Raw genomic sequence first — 21,836 nt, forward strand, 5'->3', positions numbered from 1 at the left:
ATTCTTAGAAAAATACAACTCATCAGACTGATCTGAGGAAATAAAAAGTAGGTATAATATTATAACCACTTAAGAAATGGAAGCTGTTGTTAAAGCAAATACACAAAGTAAACACCAGGCCCAGAGAGAAATGAGTCCTACCAAACTTTATAGAAACAGATCATAAAAATATTATGTAAACTTTTCTTAGACAATATGAAAGAGAATAGTTCCCAATCCGTTTTTAAGCCAGCATAACCCTGATACTAAAACCAAACAAAAATATCAGAAGAAAAGAATACAATAGATCCATGTCAATCATGAATATAAACCTAACAATCCTAAACAAAATGTTATAAATAAAATATGAATTTTATTTATAATTTATTTACTCAGATTTTATTTATAATATTAGTGTCTGAAAAAATATAATACTCCAACAGTATCTGAAAAAATATAATACTCCCTAACCAGTTTAGGTTTAGACTGGGTATGCTAGCACAGTTTAATATTTTGAAAATCTATAAATGTGATTCGTTAATTCACACAATAGATTAACAGAGTGAAACTGTACTTTTCCTTCACCTCAACAGATGAAGAAAAAGCATGTGATAAAGTTAAATACCCATTCATGATAAAAATTCTTTGTAAGTTATAACTGGAAGGGAACATCATCTCAGAAAGAGAATCATTAAAGAAAACATAAAATTAACATAATCTGAAATGGGAAAACAGTAGAAACATTTCATTTAATATGATAAATTACCTAAGGATTCCAACTACTACTATTTCTAATCCTCACTGTATTAGGGTACCTACCTAATCCAATAAGACAAAGAAAGAAACCAGGAGCATGAGAATTGGAAATGAATAAATAAAGCTGCCATTATTTGTAGATGATATCATTTTTCAAAAATCCCAGAGAATCTACAGACAACTTTATTAGAAATAATAGGAGAGTGGAGAAGTAATAGACGCAATAACAAAGTGGCTGGATATAATACTTACTAGTATACAAAGTTCATTGCATTTCTGTTCACCAGCAGCAAATGAGAAAGCATTACTGAAGAGAATTTAAGATATCAGAATAGCAAGTATCTAGAAATAAATATAACAAGGGATGTGTAATATGTCTAAATGGGAAATTATAAAACCTTTATAAGAAATATCTAATAAGATCTAAATAAATGGAGAGACAGACCACATTCATGGATAGAAACACAATGTGAAAATGTAATGCTTCCTAAATTGGTCTATAGAATCAATGCAATTACATTCAAAATTCTAAGAGAGTATTTTATTGAACTTGATTATATTATTTAAAGTTTATGTGGAGGAATAAAAAAAGTCATAACAGGCAGCATACTTCTGAAGAAAGAGAATAACAAAAAGAACTTTCCTGTCTAGATATCAGGACTTATTTTGAAGCTATTGTAATTAAGACTATATTTTGCTGCTGAGATAGAAACAATAATGAAATAGAATATATTTCCATTAATATGCAGTATACATGGGAGTAGTCTATAAGATCAGTGAGTAAAAGAGCGATTGTTCAATAAATATGATAAAGAAATGGTCATCTATAAGGAAAACGATCAAATTTGACTTCTCCATCCCATATTAAGAAATCAATTTTTGATTGACTGCAGACTTTTAAAAACTCAACGCTTTCAACTCTTGGTAGGAAGTCTAATGAATGTCTATTGGATCTTGGGGGAGAAGAAAATTTCTTACACAAGATACAGAAAGCCATTGATTAGAAAAGTTTGATAAAATTCAGTATAAAATTAACCCATAAAATTAAGAACTTATGGTCATAAAACACATATTAAAAAAGTGAAAAACAAGTTACAACCTGGGAGATGATATATGCAATACATACAATGTATTAAGCATTAGTATCATGACTGAAGAACTTCGATAAGTCGATGAGAAAAGCATAAGGAATCCAACAGCAATTTGGCATAGGACCCAAACAGATACTTCACAGAAGAGAAAACAAATATGGCTAATATACGCAATAAAAATCATTTTATACCTATTCAATTCACAAAAACTTAAAAGAAATTGGCAATATCAAATGTTAGTAATGTTATGGATCCACAGGATCTCTGAAACATTGCTGGTAGGAGTATAACTTGTTGCAACCATGTTGGAAAAGAGTTTGACATTATATTCTAAGTGTAAACATTCATGTATTTTCCTAGTAATTCCACCTCTAGGTATGCCCCAAAGAGAAACTCTTGCATATGTACAGCAGAAGACATGTACAAGAATGTTTGTAAGTAGCATCGTTCACAAGTGCAAAACCTTTGAAATAATCCAGTGCCCATTATCAGGAGAGTGGCCAAATAAATTGTGGTATATTCACACACTGGAATACAAATGCAGTACATGGGGGAAAAGCAGGCAATTCTAATTTCAGGACAAAAAAAATAAAATTTCTCAAGTAACCATAGTTTACTACATGGTTCAGTGACAATAATGCATAATCTACACTTGATCTTAGCTAAAAGGCCGAGAAGCGATGAATAATGCATAATCTTAATAATGTAAACATTAAATACCTATTTGACTCAAATTGTGAAATTACTCTAAAGGAAGAATAGAAGAGATGAGAGTCTTTGGGAGGGCTATAAAAAAGAGCTAAATCACTTTTTTTTTATAGTAGTCTGATGGCTAAAATAAAAACTAAGAAGATAAGCATTTTATTTAGAGATATGTAGGTAAATACCAGAAGAAACAGTTAAGGAGTAAAAAGTTATTACTTCTGGAGAGTGGGACAAGGATAATATAAATATACGTGGAGTATACATATATATACACACACGGAGACACATATACATATGTATACATCCATATATACCTATGTACATATACATGTATATGGGTTATATGTACATAGGTATATATATGTGTGTGTGTGTGTGTGTGTGTATATATATATATAATTGATTTTCAAAACCAAAACCTCTCATTTGTAACAGGCATATGACATTGTTGAACAGACAGATTGGGCTTCTAAAAGAAGAAATTGTGGCACTCTGGGAAATATCAGAGTGCAGCGGCAGAGATCTATAAGATGATATGGTCCAATGCTTTCATTTCACAAAAATGAAGAAAATGAGACATGGTAAAACTAAGTAAATTGTTAAAGTCTCAAAATTAGAAATGTACTAGGACTAATCCTCAGACCTCCAGGTTCCTAAGCCAAAGCGCCTTCTGCCACATCTAACTGGGAGGGGAAAGAGGTGCTCCCAAGGGAAAGGGGAGGGCTGACCATCCAGTTCTGGAGGGTTGTGTAGGAACACAAGGGAATGTTCTGAGACAGAGCTGGCACCCAGCTGAGGAAGAGATGCTGGAACACTGCCTGGTGAAGCTGGCGTTCTTGTCTTGATGTACTGATCTGCCTGCAGTGCCTCACAAATAGGTGTATATGTGAGTATGTGTCTGCTTTCTGATTGTTGCTGATTTAGAATCTCTCAGGATAAGACAGTAGTACAAGCCTTACTAAAAGCCATATGGAATACAGATAGATATTTAAAAAATGCCTAGTTCCAGGCCTCACATGAAGACATGGGAGAAATATGTTGGTTAAATGGATGCATAAATACTATAATTTGTTTCCAACGCCTAGCTGAAGATGGTAAAATAACTGAGTATTTTAACAGAGTATATTTGCTTTTAGCCCAAAGGAAGACTGAGAGGAAACAGACATTTGAGGAGTGAGGAGGAGACCATGAGAATGCTGATAGGTCATCAGTTACTATATCTTAGTAAAAACGTTCTATGTGCTTTCATCACTTGGAATACCCATATTTGTAATTTTGCAGACTCTATACTTTCACTAATCAAAGTAACTTATGGAACGGCAGCACGAATATCACAGCTGAGGCTTCACAGAAATGGAGGATCTTGAGCCTCACCTAGATCTACTGAATCAGAGTCTTCATTTTAACAAAATCCCCAGATGATTCATAAGCACATTAAAGTTTTGAGAAACTCTGGCCTATAGCACTGTTTTTTGGATAAAATTATAATTTAAATATGTCTTACTTGGAATTAGAAGCTATGCAAAGGACCAATAATATACTGAAATAAATTATGATAGAGTAATGATATCCTGAAATAAATTAAGATAAAGAAAAACCACCTGGAGGACAGGGTAAGAACTGTAATAAACATTGAATGATCAAAGCGGGAATTGCATTTCTCAGTTACGAGTATTTATTGCAATCAAACGTGTCAGGGGGGTGATTCTGGGTGATCTGTGACTGCTTAATGGGAAATTTGGTAGTCTGCCACACGTCTCTAATCATAAGTCAGCTTGCTTAGGAGTGTGGCTTGATTCCTCTATCAGTATACAACATCAGTATTGTGTCTAGAAAAAAAATAGAATATAAAAATCTGACCTCAAGTAGCTGGGCAATGAGCCAATAACAACAATAATGACAACAAAGAAATGAACAAACAAGTGGGGAAGGGTCTAAAACCCATTATGCGAGGGGGGAAAAAAAACTACAGAAGATGTAAAGGCCATTTTTTATTAGAATAGTCAAGTGACAAAATCCACTGTGTACATATCAGAAATTCAACTCAAAAGAACACTCACCGGGAGGAAAGGCTTGGCTTCCCACTTTTGCTACAGCTGGTATAAATTCCTGGGCCATCATCAAAGAAGCTTCCAAGTGCCAACTTCTGTCTGATAGACTCTCTCTCATTTTTCTGTGCCTAAAATTTCAAGAAAACAAAAAATGCTGATAAGTGGGCAGATATAGCACAACCACAGGCAGTCTAACTTGCTAAGTTTCTTAGCACTGTAACATTAGATGAAAAACAAATAAATAGGCTGCAGCACAAGAACATTTGAATTATTAAAAGCTGAAATTTTACCAGTCTCTTCTGGCTTGAATTTCAGTTCTTCAGAGCTCATTCTAATCTCCAGTCTAAGTAATCACCATCATGGTACTCAGTGATTTTCACCAGTATAGAACTACATTATTTGTCACTGTAATCTTTCTTCTTCTTACCTGCTAGGTATAGGTAAAGTTGTGGAGGGCAAGTACTTTCTCCTGAATCAAATCACTTTGATCCCAAACGTGCCCTTCTTCCTTGATCTTGTCTTCTCTCTGCTTTACATGTCCCTTTAGCCAGCCCATTTTCTCTATGGCAAGAACAGTAATTCACTTCACCAACATGCAGCCTCTGGGATCTGGCAGATGCCACAATAAGGCCAGAAGAGAACCCAGGACAAGACAGACATAGCACCTGCCTCCATGCAGCTTACAGTCTTGTCGGGGACTCTTGGTTCCATTCAAGGGCTAGCCTCACCAGGTTTCAGAATGTGAGAAACCTTGACAATAATGTCTGGAATAGCTGGAGAATTCTAGCTGGGCCCATCTGTTTCATATTTTGAGGGGAGGTCAGGTCAGTGTGCATAGAAAAAGGATTTGGTAAACTACACTACTGTGATCCTTCAGATATGTTTACAATGCTTGGCTTCTCATTAAACGCCCCATAAAAACTCACCATGCTGAACTTTTAAACCCTTTAAACAACAGGGGAGACGATTAAAAATGATTTCCTTGGTTAAAAATGAAACTACAACAAAAAAACAAACAACATGAGTCAAAAATCCTGGGCTGAGGATGAAATTTTAGTTTTGTGAGATGACAAAGGCTTTGAGAAGTACCATTTTATGCACTGAGCGAGGGCTTGAAGACCACACTGAGCAAATTATATTACAAAATGCAGGTCATGTGACTAGGTGTGGCTACTAAAGGCTTGGTGATGCCTTCATTCTTCCAGAAGGAGGTTCTGGAGCATCACTGTGTCACAATGACAAAAGGCACAGCCTGTTGGAAGGGCGCACTGAAAATAACTTCATTCCCAAGTGAAGGACAGTATACAATAGGTTAAGGCTGCTCTGTCTAATACGGTAGTTACTAGTCTCATGTGGCTATTTGCATTTCAACTTAAGAATTAATTAATTAATATTAAAAATTCAGCTCCTCGGGCACACTACCTCATTTCAAGAGCTCAACCATCACAGATGGCTAGTGGATACTGTACTAGACAGCACAGAATAAAATACATGACAGCAAAGTACAGCTAAGACAGTGGTTCCCAAGATCTAGCTTCGACAGACTGCATTAGAATGCCCCAGGCTCTAGTGCCAGATATTTAATTTCAACAAGTTTGAGAACTAGTTCGAAGAAACCTCATCTCTATTCTCCCTTTCTCTCACACTTTTTAATCCTTGGACACCATAAGCATTCTTTCAACTGTACACACTTAGCGATTATCTCTGTCTATATATATAGCACCCCATTTTAGCATGTATCAATGAAACTGCATCATACAAGAGCTAGCATATGTGTGTGTGTTTGTAGTACAGTCATAAAGTGAAAGACTACTTTTATATGATTTGTGTGTGTGTGTGTGTGTGTGTGTTTTACAGATGTGAAAGACTGCTTTCATAGTTCTTACTTTTTGCTGGGCTAGCACAAAACCGAGCCTTAAGAAAGCAACCATAAGGTTATAGAGGGAAGCTAGAATGCCTTTTATTTCACGAACCACTTGCAACTGTACTGCTTGCAACCTTAATTAGAGCAAACCACCTTTCCGAATATGCAAGGCTGTCACTTGGGATGGTCCAGCCAAAACAGAATCACATCACTTGACACCTTTATTTAAAACAAGTTCATTTCAAATCCTCGTATCTGCCAGGCAGATTTTGTACAGTCAGTGAACCTATTTCTCAATCCATATCACAGACAAAAGAGATTCTTACCAAAGTCTTCAACAGGCAGAAGACTGTTGAGTATAGCTGAATATCCAAATATAAAATCAGTAGATAGCAACATGAATGTTAAGGATTAATGTTCAACACACGCTGGCCCGACATTAGCCTAGGGTCTAAAACAGGCTTTAAAGAAAACACTTATCCCAGGGTATGAATGTGTGAATATACCCTTGGTTCCACATCTATCTTTCTTGATAAACTAGAGCTACAGATATTGGGAGAGGCCTTAAAAATATTTCCATTTACATTAATTGCAGTTCTTTACACCTGAATACTTCATTAACAGTTTAAAGAGGACTGTTTTATAATACACTCTTTCCCCCTCTCTCCTTCTCTCTCTGTCTCTGGATACCACTGAACAAATCAAGAAAAGCATAAAGAATATAAACATCACTCATAATCCCACCACTTAGAGAGAGATGATTGCTAACTTCTTAGTATATTTTCTCCTAGTTTTTATCATATGTGTGCATTATTTTCCTTTTTATAAAGTTGAGATCATATTGTTTATTATATTTTCAGAATTGCCCTTGTATCACTTCAAATTCTTTAAAAACGTAATTTTAAAATCTTTAAAAAATTTTTCCTCCAGAGCAGCCAGAAAGGAATAAAAACACAATCTTTAACGGTTGCATATCATTCCATCCTATGGAGTTACCCTCTATGGTTAGCCATTTGGGTTGTGCTAAATTAAAAATAACATGCAAGTTAGCCTCTTTTTTTTTTGGTGAGATGGAGTCTCGCTCTGTCACCAGGCTGGAGTGCAGTGGCGCCATTTCGGCTCCCTGCAACCTTCGCTTCCCAGGTTCAAGCAATTCTCCTGCCTTAGCCTCCCAAGTAGCTGGGACTATAGGCTCGCGTCACTATGCTCAGCTAATTTTTGTATTTTTAGTAGAGACGGGGTTTCACCATGTCAGCCAGGATGGTCTCAATCTCTTGACCTGATGATCCGCCTGCCTCAGCCTCCCAAAGTGCTGGGATTACAAGCGTCAGCCACCATGCCCGGCCAGAAATTAGCCTCTTTACATAAATGCTTGCCCACATGTCTGATTATTTCCTCAGGATTAGTTCCTGGAAGTGGAATTAGCAGATCAGCTGAGTGTGAACATTTGTTGAGGCTCTTGACACATTTTGTCACATTGCTCTCAAAAAAAGCTGTTCCAATCCACATGCCCGCCAGCAATGTAAGAGGGGGCAGCTTTCACTACATCCTGGCGAACACTGAAATTCTCACTTTAAAAAAAAAGCTTTTTAAAAAATTTGATAGGCAAAAAGTAATGTTTTTAAATTTTAATTTCTTTGATTACTACTTAGAGTAAATATTTCAATGTTTTAGTGACTGTACTTTCTTTTCTCTGAATTACTTATTCCTAGCTTTGCTTATTTTTCTCCTAAGGTCTGAGAATTTTAAACATTTGATAGTAGAGTATTTGTCCTTTTGAGCTTCAACTGTAAATGTTATGTAGTTAAGTCAATAGCTTGCTTCCTCTGTCATGCTGTTGGTGGCTTTTGTGCTTGGAAAACTCTTCCCAGTCCAGAGGCAAAGGATCTCACTAGATGCTGGAAGATTAAATGAGAAAACTTAGGTAAATTACTTAGCAGCTGTACCCGACCTGTGGTAATGTAAATCTGTGATAGATGGTAGCATTATGGTTCATACTCCAATTTCTGCTTTGAATATGAGGAAACTGCGGGACATGAAAGGTTACCATACTGTTAGGCAGGAGCAGCAGGATCCAAGTCCATGCTTTCTAATCCCAGATCTTTCTGCTTTTTCACATCACTTTTCCACATGAAAGAGTAAGGTGTTCAGACTAATAATAATGGTAGGTACCATGTAGGGGATAAAATGTGGCACAAAGAGTTATGGGTCTATTTCTTCCCTGAGATGGATGTGATGTTTTCTCACCAAAAGAGAAAACACTGGCAAAGCATACATACTATGGGCTAAATCATAACCACAGATATCCACAATACAAATATCTTTCCTCACCATCACTGCTCAATGTTAAAAAGTAACAATGAGAACCTAATTTTCTTTCAGTTGCCCACATGTGTAAAAAATATGTGTGTGTGGTTTCAAAGACGGTTTGTTCTCTGATGAATTATACCTGCAAGGCAAATATGTCTGCCACCAGCCCCCTCAATCCAGCCAAGCCCAAGACGCTCCAGGGTGAGCAACAGCCAAGGGTACAGGAAAAGGAAGAGGCTCACTCAAAACACCACTGCCAGGCTGTACTTACGACAAGCAGAGTCATGTCCACTCCTAAAACAGCCTTGGGAAATACCCTCATAAAACAAAAGTACAACATCGAAAATTGGTATTGCTAGCAAAAGTAAAGGGCAACTGAGGAATAGGGCTCATCACTATCAGGCAGAAAAGCTATTCAAGCCCCAGATGAAAGCAAAAATATGATTAGAAACTCACCGCTATTCAGCCCCAGGAAGTTTTTGTCCTCATCTGTTGCTAAATTCCCTACTGCCACCCGCTGTGCCTGAGCAGATAAGGCTCACAATGACTTTCAATGACGCCATGCAAGCCACCATGATCTTAGAACACAGACCACTGAGCACTTGTAGACTCTGAACACCAACGCTCAGCCTTTCCTGACGTGCTCTGTTCTACTGCAATTCCCCAATCTGGACAAGAACAAAGAGGGCCATTCAAGTAATGAAATAAAAAGCAAAATGTTCCGCATGGGTAGGTATCATCTCTCTTCAAATCTAATATGTCCCCAGGACCTTTCCACACTTTTTTTCCGGCATATGGCGTGACCCCATCCCTTACACACCAAGATCACTCCTGCATCCCCTCCCCAGGTTCTGCCTTCCTGCCTCTGGCCTAGCCCACCTTACTAGCAGCATTGTGATGTCTCTGAAGCAAGAAGCCTTCAGCATGCTAATCTGCACGTAAATTTACAAGTGGAAAATTGGGTGTTTTCTGCATTTTCAAAATCTATTTAATTGACAAACTGTATTTTTTGTGGGAAAATCGGCGGGGGGGCCTCTAGGTTTCTCAGGAACACACTTCAGGAAATAACATCCTAAACCTGAACCTAAAGCCATCTGGTGCTTAGGACACAACAAGCAGCTGCTTCCTTCTGAGCCCTGCACAGATGATAAAACCCACAGAGGCGGAAAGGGCCTGTCAGACCAAGAGGAAAGGGCTCCTCAAACTCCCCTGAGGACGAATGGATTTAAGGAAACCTGGCCTAGGGAATCAGGGGATCCAGTAGATGAGAAAGGCACAGAGGTGGGAATAAAAGCAGATGTAAGATTTGGAGCAGGAACAGTTGTAGGCCTGGACAAGATTCAGTTGTGGGAAGGAGGAGTGGGGGAAAGAAAAGTGTTTCCCCCAATTTCCTGTCTTTCTGCTCTTCCCTGGATTGAGCTTCCCCTCCTCCCAGATGCATTTGTTTCTCACTTTTCACTCTTTGCCATGGGAACTGAAATAGACTTTTAAAAATGATTGGATGTACTTGTTTTATAATGCTCACTGTCTCAGTACTAATTCACTAATAACCCCTACAGATACCACATCTAGCATGCTCTTTTTCACACTGCTAAGTTGTTACCTGGTGCAATGCTTCTCAGGCTTCAGGGTACTTATGAGTCACCTCAAGATCTTGCTAAGATGCATGTCCTAAATCAGAGACAGGGACGGGGACTCTACGTTTCTAGTAAGCCCCAGGAATTGCAAAAGGTTAGAGGTTTTGCAGGAGATCTTCTCTAAGGTTAAGAAGCCTCACAGGCCTTGACTGCTCTTTCTCTGTCTTCTACACTGGTGTTACCTGCAGGCCTCAGGAAATGCTTGCTAAAGCAATGAAGTAAATACCTGCCACCAATGGTAAAAAGGTAAAAAAGTTTTTTGCCATTGACAAAAAACTTCCTAAGGATTACAGGCTGTATCATCCCAGAAGCTGATGAATACACTGGTCCCCCGTGGCCCAGAAAGGAACTCAGGATGCCAGGGGTTGCTGGGACACTGGTCGGCCAAGTGGAGACCAGGGAGGAGCATGCATTTGCGCAGCACAGACACACACACACACACACACACACACAGACACCCTCTCTGTCACACATTTCTTCAAGCCAATAGCTCTCAAACTTGATTGACTGTGCAAGAGGATTACTTGGAGGGCTTGTAAATACAGTCTATTTTTCTTTTTCAAGAAAGTCTGGGGTGGAGGTGAGAATGTGCATTTCTAACAAGTTCCCAGATGCTGCTGATGATGCTAGCATAGGCACTTTGAGAACCACAGCTTTAAACAAATTGAGCAGATCAAGTAGCTAGATGAAACACAGGGTTGGTTCTTCTGTAATTGAGCATACATCTGTTCCATGTGGCATGGCCAGACTCTGGAGCCAGGTGGATTTTATTTGTAGCAGCCTGGCCTCTGCCAAGGCCTTACCAGGATGCTTGTTTTGAAGCAATTAATGATCCCCTTGCTTCAGTGCAATCTATTGCCTAGTGATATCTGGCATCATCACCATTAGCAGCATCCGCCAGGGAACATAACTGGGATTCTGAAGCTCTCTGTGGAAAAGTACTCTTCCTTTAGGAAAGTGGTAGTCGCTCTTCTTTCTTTCCCCAGCTTGAAAGACAGCTTTATTCTAACATTTATAGGCAGCATTACAGTGTGAGGAGTCTGAAGCTCTTAAACATTATGAACCAGAAGTATAGAACTTGTTTGTTATGTAAATGTTATTAATTTTCTTTGAAACGAAAAGGCCAAAAGAAAACCAAAATATACTAACAGTACTTTCTAATTATTTTCTCACTGAGACAAACCATGAATTTGTCACTAGACCAGAATATAAAAACAGCATTCCACAAGAAAAGAAATTGTATGCTGTTGAATGTCAAGTGCATAAATTCTTGCACCATGCAGGTTATTTTAAATTCTTGAATCTTATTTTATCCCCTGGGTAGCGCTTTTTAATTGGTAGTGGAAATATAAGTTAAAAAATAGTATCTTTCAATTGCATCACTGAATGGATAGTAAGTCAGAACACTTTCTTTTCATTGTGTGTTTCTGACATTTTCCATTTCAGTCACTTACACTAAACATCCAGAAAGGTCAAGATGAGCTGCCAAATACAGGTTTCCCGAAAAGCTGTTGAAATTTCTTATCTTTGCATCCTCGTACCAACCTGCCTAAACACATTTCCTTAAATAAGTGATAGCTTGGGCTGCTGGGCAACGTTAAGGCTTTTGGGCGTAAACTGCTCAGGACCTGTGCCCATGAGAGAGCTGGCCTCGGATATCTAAAGCCCAGGATGGGGACCCAAGGGGAAGGACTCTGGGGCCCTGTGTCTTCTGACGCCTATTTTACTTGAGTATTGGCTGACATCAAAAGAACTCGGATGCCAGTCCAGAGAATGCAGATATTTATTTACAATTAGTCTAACTGTGAGGATGGTTTTGCCTAGTGTTGACTGTATTCCTTCTTATGCTATAGGGAAGTGACATACACAGAAGCAGGCAGATAGAAGTGCCGCTGCACGAGAGTCCATAGCACTTGAATATTTTGATTGTGAAGGTAAGCAAAGGTATTTAACCAACACCTATGGTAAAGTTCAGTAGCCACTTAGAATGGGAACCTTGCTGAAAGTAAAGGAGTCTAAGGTGCAGTCTACAAAGATGGCTACTGTAGAGAAGGTGTTTCAACATTAACTCCTCAAGGGATACGGTGGAAAACTAAATGATTGTCCTCCCCTGTGAGCACCATATCCAAAACACAAACTGCTGGGAATGAACCTGAGCTCATTCTACTTCTCACGTGATTGCCTACCAGAGACTACTTTTTAGCCCAAGACAGTGTTATCTGGCAAACCTATTTTTAACAGGTGCCATTTTAGAAGCCTGGAAACCCATCACAGTCATTCAGTATCACTGTCAGGAACACAACAGTCCCAAACACTTACTGCATGGTTATGAAACAGCCAAGCCTTAATCAGCAGCCAGGAAGCTGGTGTCCTCAACTTTCTGTGTCAGAATGGACCTAGGATCCAGGGGAGGTGGACACAGACGCATGGCCAGAAAGAAGGTGGGGAGGAGGATTTAGAGTCAAGAAGACCCTGCTTAACATGTTGACTCTGACATAATTATGAGTTACTGAGACTCTTTGAGCCTCAGTTTCTTCTTCTGCAAAAAGAAATAATACCTATTTTTAGGTTATTTTAATAATTAAATGAAATACTATATAAAAAGTGCTTGGCACTGTGCCTGGCACAGAGAGAAAATTCATAAAGTAGTAGCTGTTATTAATATTAAAAGGAAGGGGTGGGGAAGGTAGTGAGAAGAATGGAGAAAGGGAGAAAAAAGGAGCCTGAAAATCTGGAACAGGTCCATTTATAAATACATAAAGTGAATTAGTGGTTGTCAGAGGCTGAGAGAAGAAAGGATTTGGGAGTGACTCCTGATGGGTACAGGGTTTCTTTGTGGGGTGACGAAAAATTCTGGAATTAGACGATGGTGTGCCCAGTCTTATGAATATACTAAAAACCATCAAAGTGTACACTTTAAAATGGTGGCTTTTATGTATGTGAATTATATCTCAATTTTTTAAAAATCCTTACACATACACGAAAATGAGGAGAACTGGAAGCCTAAGGAAACTAGCGAGGAGAAGGGAAAGAGACAAAGTAGAGAATGCTGCAGAAGATGACCATGACATGGAAAAGGGGCGTGTGTGTGCATATGTGTGTTCACGTTTGTGCACATGTGTGTGTGAGAACAAGAATACATTTAACACACTTGAATTTCACTGGAAATTCTAGTTACCTGAAACAACCCATTCCCTGACCAGGCTGGCTAACCGAGCTGTGCCAACAGGGTGATATGATAAGAAACCTGAACCACAAGCCAGGGAGCTTTACATTTATAACATCGAAGACCGATCAGGCTAATTCTTTCCTTTTAAGAAAAGGAGACCCTGGCCCACAAAGCGGAAGAGATTTTTCCCAGGTGGCTGAGGTGGGGCTAGGTCCCAGGCTTCGGTAACTTAACATGGTTCTTCAGGCGTATTCAGCCCTCACAGGCAAGAAAACGTGAGGGTTAATGGAGGTCGACGGCTGCTTTTCCTCAGTAATTGTGTGGGGAGGGCAGAGCGCTTGTCTGGAATGGCAGCTGGCATTCTGTGTTCCTGTTTATTGCAGTTTATCTCAAGCAGTCATTTCCATTCACCTTTTAAAAAAAACATGAGGCGCAGCTGTGGCTTCACTTTAAATATTGTTCCTTCTAGCCTTTTAATTTTTTCACAGGGTCCTCCCTAATCTTTCACCATAATTGGATGCACAACACTTGAGACGGCACCCCTGAGGAACAAAGCGAAGCGAGCGGCTGGCCCGGCCCTGGGCCCACTCACCGCCCTGCTGTCAGCTCCCTAATTCTGTGCATAGTGGCCTAGGAACAGAAGGCAATACCAGCTTCCCTGCATTTTCTCTGCTCTGGGACAAAGTTGGAGCCAGTCTTCTGCCATATTCTATATTAAATTTTCCCAATTTCCTTTTCTCTCTCTCCATTAGTGTCATTTAGATCTTTCCCTGCCCCAAGAATGTACACATGAACAACTCTCATGTTTAAGGTACACATTCCTGGGGCACGAAAAGATCTAAATGGCTGCACACTTTAGAAGTCCACACCAGCTATCTGGACACTCCAGGCAGCATCAGTTCCATGTGGTTTGCTCCTTTATGTGCCTCCCACATTGGGGCTATCAGCTCCTGAAGGGAAAGCTCAGTCCCCCTTTGGTGATCCTAGCGCCACGCACAGTGCCAGGAACATGAGAGGGCTCTCAGTAAGTGATGGTGGAATGGATGAGGACACTGACTTAGATGCTGCGTACCATGTTGGTCCTGAAGACAATCAGCTCTGTGGTTCTTTATCAGGGGATCAGAAGTTGCTCACAGCAGGGCAGGGAAATAATGGGCTGAACGCATATACCTCGGATTCTGCTAAGGTCTGCACTTTTCTTCTTAAACATTAAGATCTGTTTTCTGTTGAGTGCAGTTTTACTATTACTACTGAATAAACCAGAGGTCCTTAATGAAACATTTTTCTTACAATCAAAACCTTCCCCACGGAAAAGGAACAGATGCATAATCTTTTTCTTCCTTTGCTTTGGTGGAATCTAATTTTAGTCATCAGAAAGTGACCTTTCCCCCTGAAGGCTGTTTGTCTGACTTCAAAACAACCCTGTAAAATAATCCCTATACACATGTAGTATTTATTAGTACGACTGGTTCAGGGAATTCTATGGTACCTAAGCAGGGGTGTATCAAATTTTTAATTGTTTTTGACAACTGACCTCAAAATGGGGTGAAAGTACCACAGGAGATAAAAAAAAAAAAATTACAACTTTTACTTATATTTATATTTTAAACATTTTATTCTTTAAAATGTCTATTTGTATATATATCTTTTGTATATACATATTATATTTTATAGTAGTCGGTGCTATTTCTGAAAAAAATGTGTGTATATTACAGGCATGGACTCAAAACCATCTTACTGATGAATGCAAGGTCAAAAAAGTCTGCAGAGCCCCACTTTATGGCATCTAATTTAATTTTCTACTTAGCCAACAAAACAGCAAAAATATTAGAGAAAAAAATTAGAAAAGGAAGATTCTAATCAGGGAAAGTCATTTTTATAGTAGGTAACTATTTTCTTATTCTTCATATTTTTAAAAAAGCATATGTTGCCCTGTTTCACTAGAAGCTCAGTAAAATTATAAAGAGTGGGATTAAAGAAGGATAATTATAATGAAGTCTTCATAATAATCACGATACACATAAAAATTTGAAAGCACTTTGCCTGAGAAAGGTATTTACAAGGCTGGAATGAGAAGTGAACAACCCTCATGTTTAAGGTCCGGAACACAATGAACTGATCTCTGAGCACTCCACACATCTAGAAGTTTTATCTCGCAGTTTTTTTGTACTAACCTATCAGATACTGAAATCATATGTGGCATTCTACTGCCTTTATTAGATAATGGGTTACACAGTATAATTCTGTTTTGTTGTTGTTGATGTTTTAAAGCTCCTTGAGCCTTACATGTCTGTAGCTTTAGTCAGCCCTGTCTCAGGTTGCTGGTGTATCATTGCTCACTTATTCCAGGCATCTGGGTTCTCTCTCTAAGTAGAAGAAAACTACAGCGGTGATGACTTCATTGTTAATGCATTAATAATGGTATGTCTTTCATTTTTCCTAAGTGCAAAGTGACCTATACTTTTCTATTCGAGAAATAGTTTGACAAAGGAAACCATGACCAGTTCTTTGACACTGAAAACAGCAGAAGTACAAGATAGCTACACTTGTTCTGCAGAGTTGGATAAGCAATCTGACTCTTACGGCAGAGTGTCCCAAGCATCTTTTGCACACCACTTCCGGTAGAAGCGGACAGCTGAGAAGTGTTACGGTTATAAGACTCAGCGAACTATCACCTTGGGTTCTCATTCCTGACTTGGGGATCACAAGGGATGAAAAACACAAAGGGCAACATGGCAGGTCACTGAAACCTCTTTTACATATTTAAGTTTCAGCTTCTGGAGAAAGAACATAAGCTGTTGTGAACTGCTCTAGGAAGTACAGAATATACTTAAAACAGTCCCCACACTCTCTCACACACACATACATGTATGTATATAAGATATAAACTACTATATTTTACATTACTATATGTAGGGCTCTATCATGACAGAAGCTTCTTTCTATATCTCACTCCAGGGAAAAAAGTTAGTGATGTATTTGATCAAATTAAAAATCAAGTAGCAAGTTTTACTGTTCTATCATTAACTGATATTTGCCTCTAAGGTAAAGAGGTCTTCATTTTCAGGCCCATGATGCAAGAGCTTTTATTCTTCACGTTATGCCATGTTGTGAACTACACTTGACTTATGGCAAATAATGAAGAGGGAAGGACATAGTATGTGTTTTAGGCTTCTGTGGACAGATAAGCATATACTTGCAGTTTAATTTCATGACCTCACCCATATAACTAAAGCTATTTTTACTCGGGCCTGTGATTACCAGAACACTACCATATAAAACATTCTTAAAATATACTTACTGACTTTTGAAAAAAAGGCAGGCAAAAGATAACAGATACTGTATCAATTTTTAAAACCCCAAACATGTTAACTAAAACTTGATATTTTTCATTGTCAATAAAATCAAACAAAAAATTGGAAAAATAGGTTAAACATTCTAGTAATTATTTTTTGTCAGAGAACTGTAAATATGTCAGTAATTTTTTAAAAATTCCTTCACATAAAAAGCCTGCCTAGCAGTTAAATGCATAATAGAATTTTTTCAACTTCAGAGTAACAACATGTGTGTTTTAGTTACTGCTGTAACATATTAATGAATATAAGCTGGGAAAAGCAGAAAGAACTTTCCTAGTTTAATGCATCTGATTCTGTGCATTTAGTTTTTCCTGACTATATTATGGCAATAGCCACTGAATGTGGAATTTGGCCACTCCTCAAGGGTGATCTTTCTTCCAGTTAGAAAAATGGTCCAATTGTTTATAAACAAAAGAGCTCTCCCCCCTTACCTTTTTATAATTCCCCTCCATATCCAATGAGGATTCTTGACTGATGATGTCATCCATTCCATCACTGTCCAAATTCATCCTTTAACTCTTTAGAATTTCACTTAAGAAATAACCTCCCATGAATTCTGATAGGCTGATATGCCAATTGCCCAGTTCCCTGGTTACTGCTCATGCTGACATGGAGAGCTGGCTAAGAGGCTGTGCCCGGCCGTGTGTGTTCTTGCCCTGCTCTGCCCCACAGACACCGCCCCGCCCAGCCTCCCCGGCCTTTCCTTGCTCTGGCACCGGGCAGCTGCTGTTCTCTGAGGCTCACTCTACCCCTGACACTTGGCTTGCTGACTCCAGCCTTCCAACCATCTGCTGTCACCTTCCCCTGAATGATCCCGCCCCAATTCCTCTCCACAGCACCTTTCCTGTTCCCAAGAAAGGAAAAGAGAGGCACTCAGCTTCAGCCCAGCTGATTCAACTCCCCTGTTCAGGGCTGAGTGTGGACTGGAGCTCTGTGAGGAAACTAACAATCTGAACCACGGGTAGACTGTGTGGGATAAAAATAGATGTGAAAACTTCCAGCCCAGCCGACTTCACTACTGAGTTAAAAGCTGGGTATCCCATGACAAAACGAAAACAGTATAATTTAAAGGCTGACCTGTAACACAGATGTTTGCTTTTTTCCCCCTAAACTGATCATTTCTTAAAATCACGTGTAAAAGTCTCATCTGGTAGGATCTCCAGGACGAGACTGAAACTCACTTCCAACACAGAGGAGGCCCTTTCTGCCCAGGAGCAGTGCTTTGTTCTATTAATATAGGCAACAGAAAAAGATCCATCAACTTTTCTTTAAAATTCAACCAGTGGCGGGCTTTTTCACAAAAGCAAATGTTCTTTTCTGCTGCTCTCTTTACACTTTTCCCATGGCTTCTGGTTTTGTTTACAGGCTTTACTAAAGAGAGGGAAAAGGCCCACAGCTGGAGGATGTTTTGGTGCAAGACGCAGACAAGCAGAAGTGCACACACAAACACATGCTCATCAGGATCAGCTTACTACTGTCATAAACTACAAATTATGCCCACTATTTATTTCCAAAACATAAAGCTACTGTTTGTAGGAGAAATAGGTCAGAAAAGAATTCAAAGGGCAAGCCTTCATTTAGCAACACCATCTTACACTGTTACAAGCTTAGATAGAAAGCAGCAAGTATATTAGTCAATAAATTTTCCAATATAGATTCTTGTGCAACCACAACACTGTTAAGAACAGAGTTCTAAAAGCAAAAAGGCCATTCAAGATAACCTTTTGGCATCTGAACCTCTGCTGACATGCTCACCTTCAATGTCTACTTATTTCTCTCCACATTTTTTAAAATTCAATTTGTAGAAGACTTGTGGCATAAATGTGTCTCAAGGTAGTTTATAATGGCCCTACTTCTACAAAGGAAATACTTCCCTCTGTAGCCCCGAGCCAAAGTGAAATCTTCCCTTTACTCCATTCTCATTGCCCCACCTCAGTTCCGAAAAGAATTAATTGCATGTTTGTCAGATGTTACAGTAACAATTTGTCTCTCATGAACCACATCTGCATTTGGGCAGGGTTTTCTCTGGAAGAGTTCTCCCTTGTCTTACTCTCCTCCAAACCCCAGGACCCTCACTTCAGATGGGGGTCCCGCTGTCTGCATGCAGTCAGCCCAGAATGCTTCCCGGGGCTGTGGCAATGCTGGCCACAGAATGCTGCTCCCAGTGTCCAGTGCAGGTACTCAAAATACAGGAGAATTCACCAAGGCTAAGACTTTGGGGTTAAAGTACGCTCTTGTTTGAAGGACCCTGCGTATGTTAAATCCTGCCAAAGGAGGTTAGTTAAAATGAAGGAAGCATGCATCTTCTTACCTGGCATATATTAACATAACAATAGCTACCCTTTATTGAGGGAGGCGTTGCCATGTGCCAGGCACTTTATATGCACCTCCTACATGTGTCTTTACTCCTCTCAATAATCTTTTGGAGTAGATATTACTATCAATTGTGTTTTACAGCAAGATGAAAGAGCTCAGTGAGGTTAAGGAAGATGAACATGGGCTCTCTGCCTCTGCGGCTCACACTCTAAATGGGTGTGCCAGACCATCCCACACTGGCCGCCTCTGCAAGAAATAATTGTGCCCAATAAAATAATCAAGTATAGTATTTATTTATTTATTTATTTATTTATTTATTTATTGAGACAGGGTCTTGCTCTGTTGCCCAGGCTGGAGTGCAGTGGCATGATCGTGGCTCACTGCCACCTTGACCTTCCAGGGTCAAGTGATACTCCCATCTCAGCTTTCTGAGTAGCTGGGACTATAGGTGTGCACCACTATGCGTGGCTAATTTTTAAATTTTTTTGTAGGGACAGGATCTCACTATGTTGCCCAGGTTGGTCTTGAGCTCCTGGGCTCAGGTGATCCTATGTCGGCCTCCCAAAGTGTTGAGATTACAGGTGTGAAGCACCACGCCCATCCAAGTGTAGCTTTTAAAGATTAGAGTTCAACACAGACAAATCTAGCAGAGCTCCAGATATATGGTTTGGATCTGTGTCCTCACCAAAATCTCATGTTCAATTGTAATCACCAATGTTGGAGGTAGGGCCTGGTGGGAGGTGATTGGATCATGGGGGTGGTTTCTAATGGTTTAGCACCATCCCCCTAATGCTGCTCTGGTGATAAGAGTTCTCGTGAGATCTGGTTGTTTAAAAGTGTGTAGCACCTCTCCCCTCTTTCCCTTCCTCCTGCTCTGGCCATGTGAAGATGTGCCTGCTTCCCTTTCACCTTCTGCTGTGATTGTAAGTTTCCTGAGGCCTCCCCCACCATGCTTCCTGTACTGCCAGCAGAACCATGAGCCAATTAAACCTCTTTTATTTATAAATTACCCAGTCTCAGGTATTTCCTTTTTTTTTTTTGAGATGGAATCTCCAGCCTGGAGTGCAGTGGCACAATCTTGGCTCACTGCAACATCTGCCTCCCAGGTTCAAGCGATTCTCCCACTTCGCCTCTCAAGTAGCTGAGATTACAGGCGCCCGCCACCACACACAGATAATTTTTGTATTTTTAGTAGAAATGGGGCTTCACCATGTTGACTAGGCTGGTCTCGAACTCCTGACCTCAGGTGATCCACCCGCCTCAGCCTCCCAAAATGCTGCAATTACAGGCGTGAGCCACCACACCTAGTCAGGTATTTCTTTATAGCAGTGTAAGAATGGACTAATACAGCTCCCTGTATAACAATATCAAGAGCTGAATCAACATTTTCCAAATCATACATCTGGAACACCCAGCATGTATTGTCGCATATCTCTTCCTGATGAAGCCTCAAGAAATGAAAAGGAAGCTACTTCACTGATGTTAGGACCTAGTACGCTATGTAATGAATTTTCCTTTCCAGTTTACCTGGTGTCTTTTAGCACCACCATTGCTTCTTTCCAACAGCCACTGTGGTTTCAAGCTCTTTTCTAAGGGGACAGGGATTTGTGTTTATTCATCTTGTTTACCCCATAGCATGTAGAACACTGCCTTGCACACGATAAGCGCACAATGAAGAGCTGTTGACTAAGTACGTGAACAGAGGAAATAGGACCGCGCTGCTTAAAATGTTTCCTCTAAATGCTGTCCACAGTAGGAAACATTAATAGTGCTTTTCAACTGAAATCTTCTGTGGAACTCACATATCTTCAAAAGGAAAAAAGGGTCTGCTTTGATTGAATGAGGAGGGCTACCACGCCCCACCTGGATGCTCTATTCTCCTATTATCCCAGCCCCAGCACAGCCTCTCAGGAAAGCTCTGTGGAAAGGAAGCCCTAGGACCCTGCAGACCCCACTCACTCTGCAGACCAGAGTTTGAAAAGCTCTAAAGACCGTAAAAATGGCTTTCACAGTAGCAGCAAAGCAGTATTCTTCTCCTGGCTCCATGACTGTACTGATTTCCAGACCTCAGTCCACTCCACTTGGGGTTCAGCTGCTATGTGAATTCATTCTTATCTGGGTTAATATTCTAGTCCACTTAGCAACCTACAATCGATAGCTAATATGGATGAAATTATAAAAATTTAGAGGCTGCAAGACTCAGTAAGATACATAAAATGATATGCCTAATTACTAATATCTTTTTACTTTAATTTTAACAGAGTGGGCTTAAATATACAATTAAAATGAGAAAAACTGAACTCTCATGATTATGTATATATACATACAAATTAATATATTTGTACTAGTAATATAGTAATGATATGCATACATATGTATATACACATACATTGATAATATATTATCTTTTGGAGAAAGGCACCTCAAAATTCGAGATGGAAATTTCCCAACAAAACAACAGCAACAAGGAATAGTACTGAGAATACTAAAAGACCATTCCACTCCTCTATCTGTTAGCTCCTTTTTTGTCATAAATGATTCTCTAACAAGCACTATACAGAGACAAGTAATAGAACATCTGCTCCTGAAACATGAATGCAAG

At 39.5% G+C, this 21,836-nt stretch overlaps 1 protein-coding gene across 7 annotated transcripts in view; it reads right to left on the reverse strand.

Moving 5' to 3' along the window:
- The window catches only part of LOC104665010 (schwannomin-interacting protein 1), a 626,299-nt gene that overhangs the window by 26,306 nt on the left and 578,157 nt on the right, over positions 1–21,836 (reverse strand). For 6 of the 7 annotated variants that reach the window (XM_030928224.1, XM_030928195.1, XM_030928205.1 and 3 more), the window contains one exon: positions 4,592–4,710. In XM_030928224.1, the coding sequence (XP_030784084.1) occupies positions 4,592–4,710 (119 nt within the window). Of the gene's footprint in view, positions 1–4,591; positions 4,711–17,349; positions 17,857–21,836 lie in introns of those variants that run through there. The other variant, XM_010366703.1, reaches the window with a different exon arrangement.

This window comes from Rhinopithecus roxellana, chromosome 1, assembly GCF_007565055.1.
Source record: "Rhinopithecus roxellana isolate Shanxi Qingling chromosome 1, ASM756505v1, whole genome shotgun sequence".
Taxonomy (NCBI): domain Eukaryota; kingdom Metazoa; phylum Chordata; class Mammalia; order Primates; family Cercopithecidae; genus Rhinopithecus; species Rhinopithecus roxellana.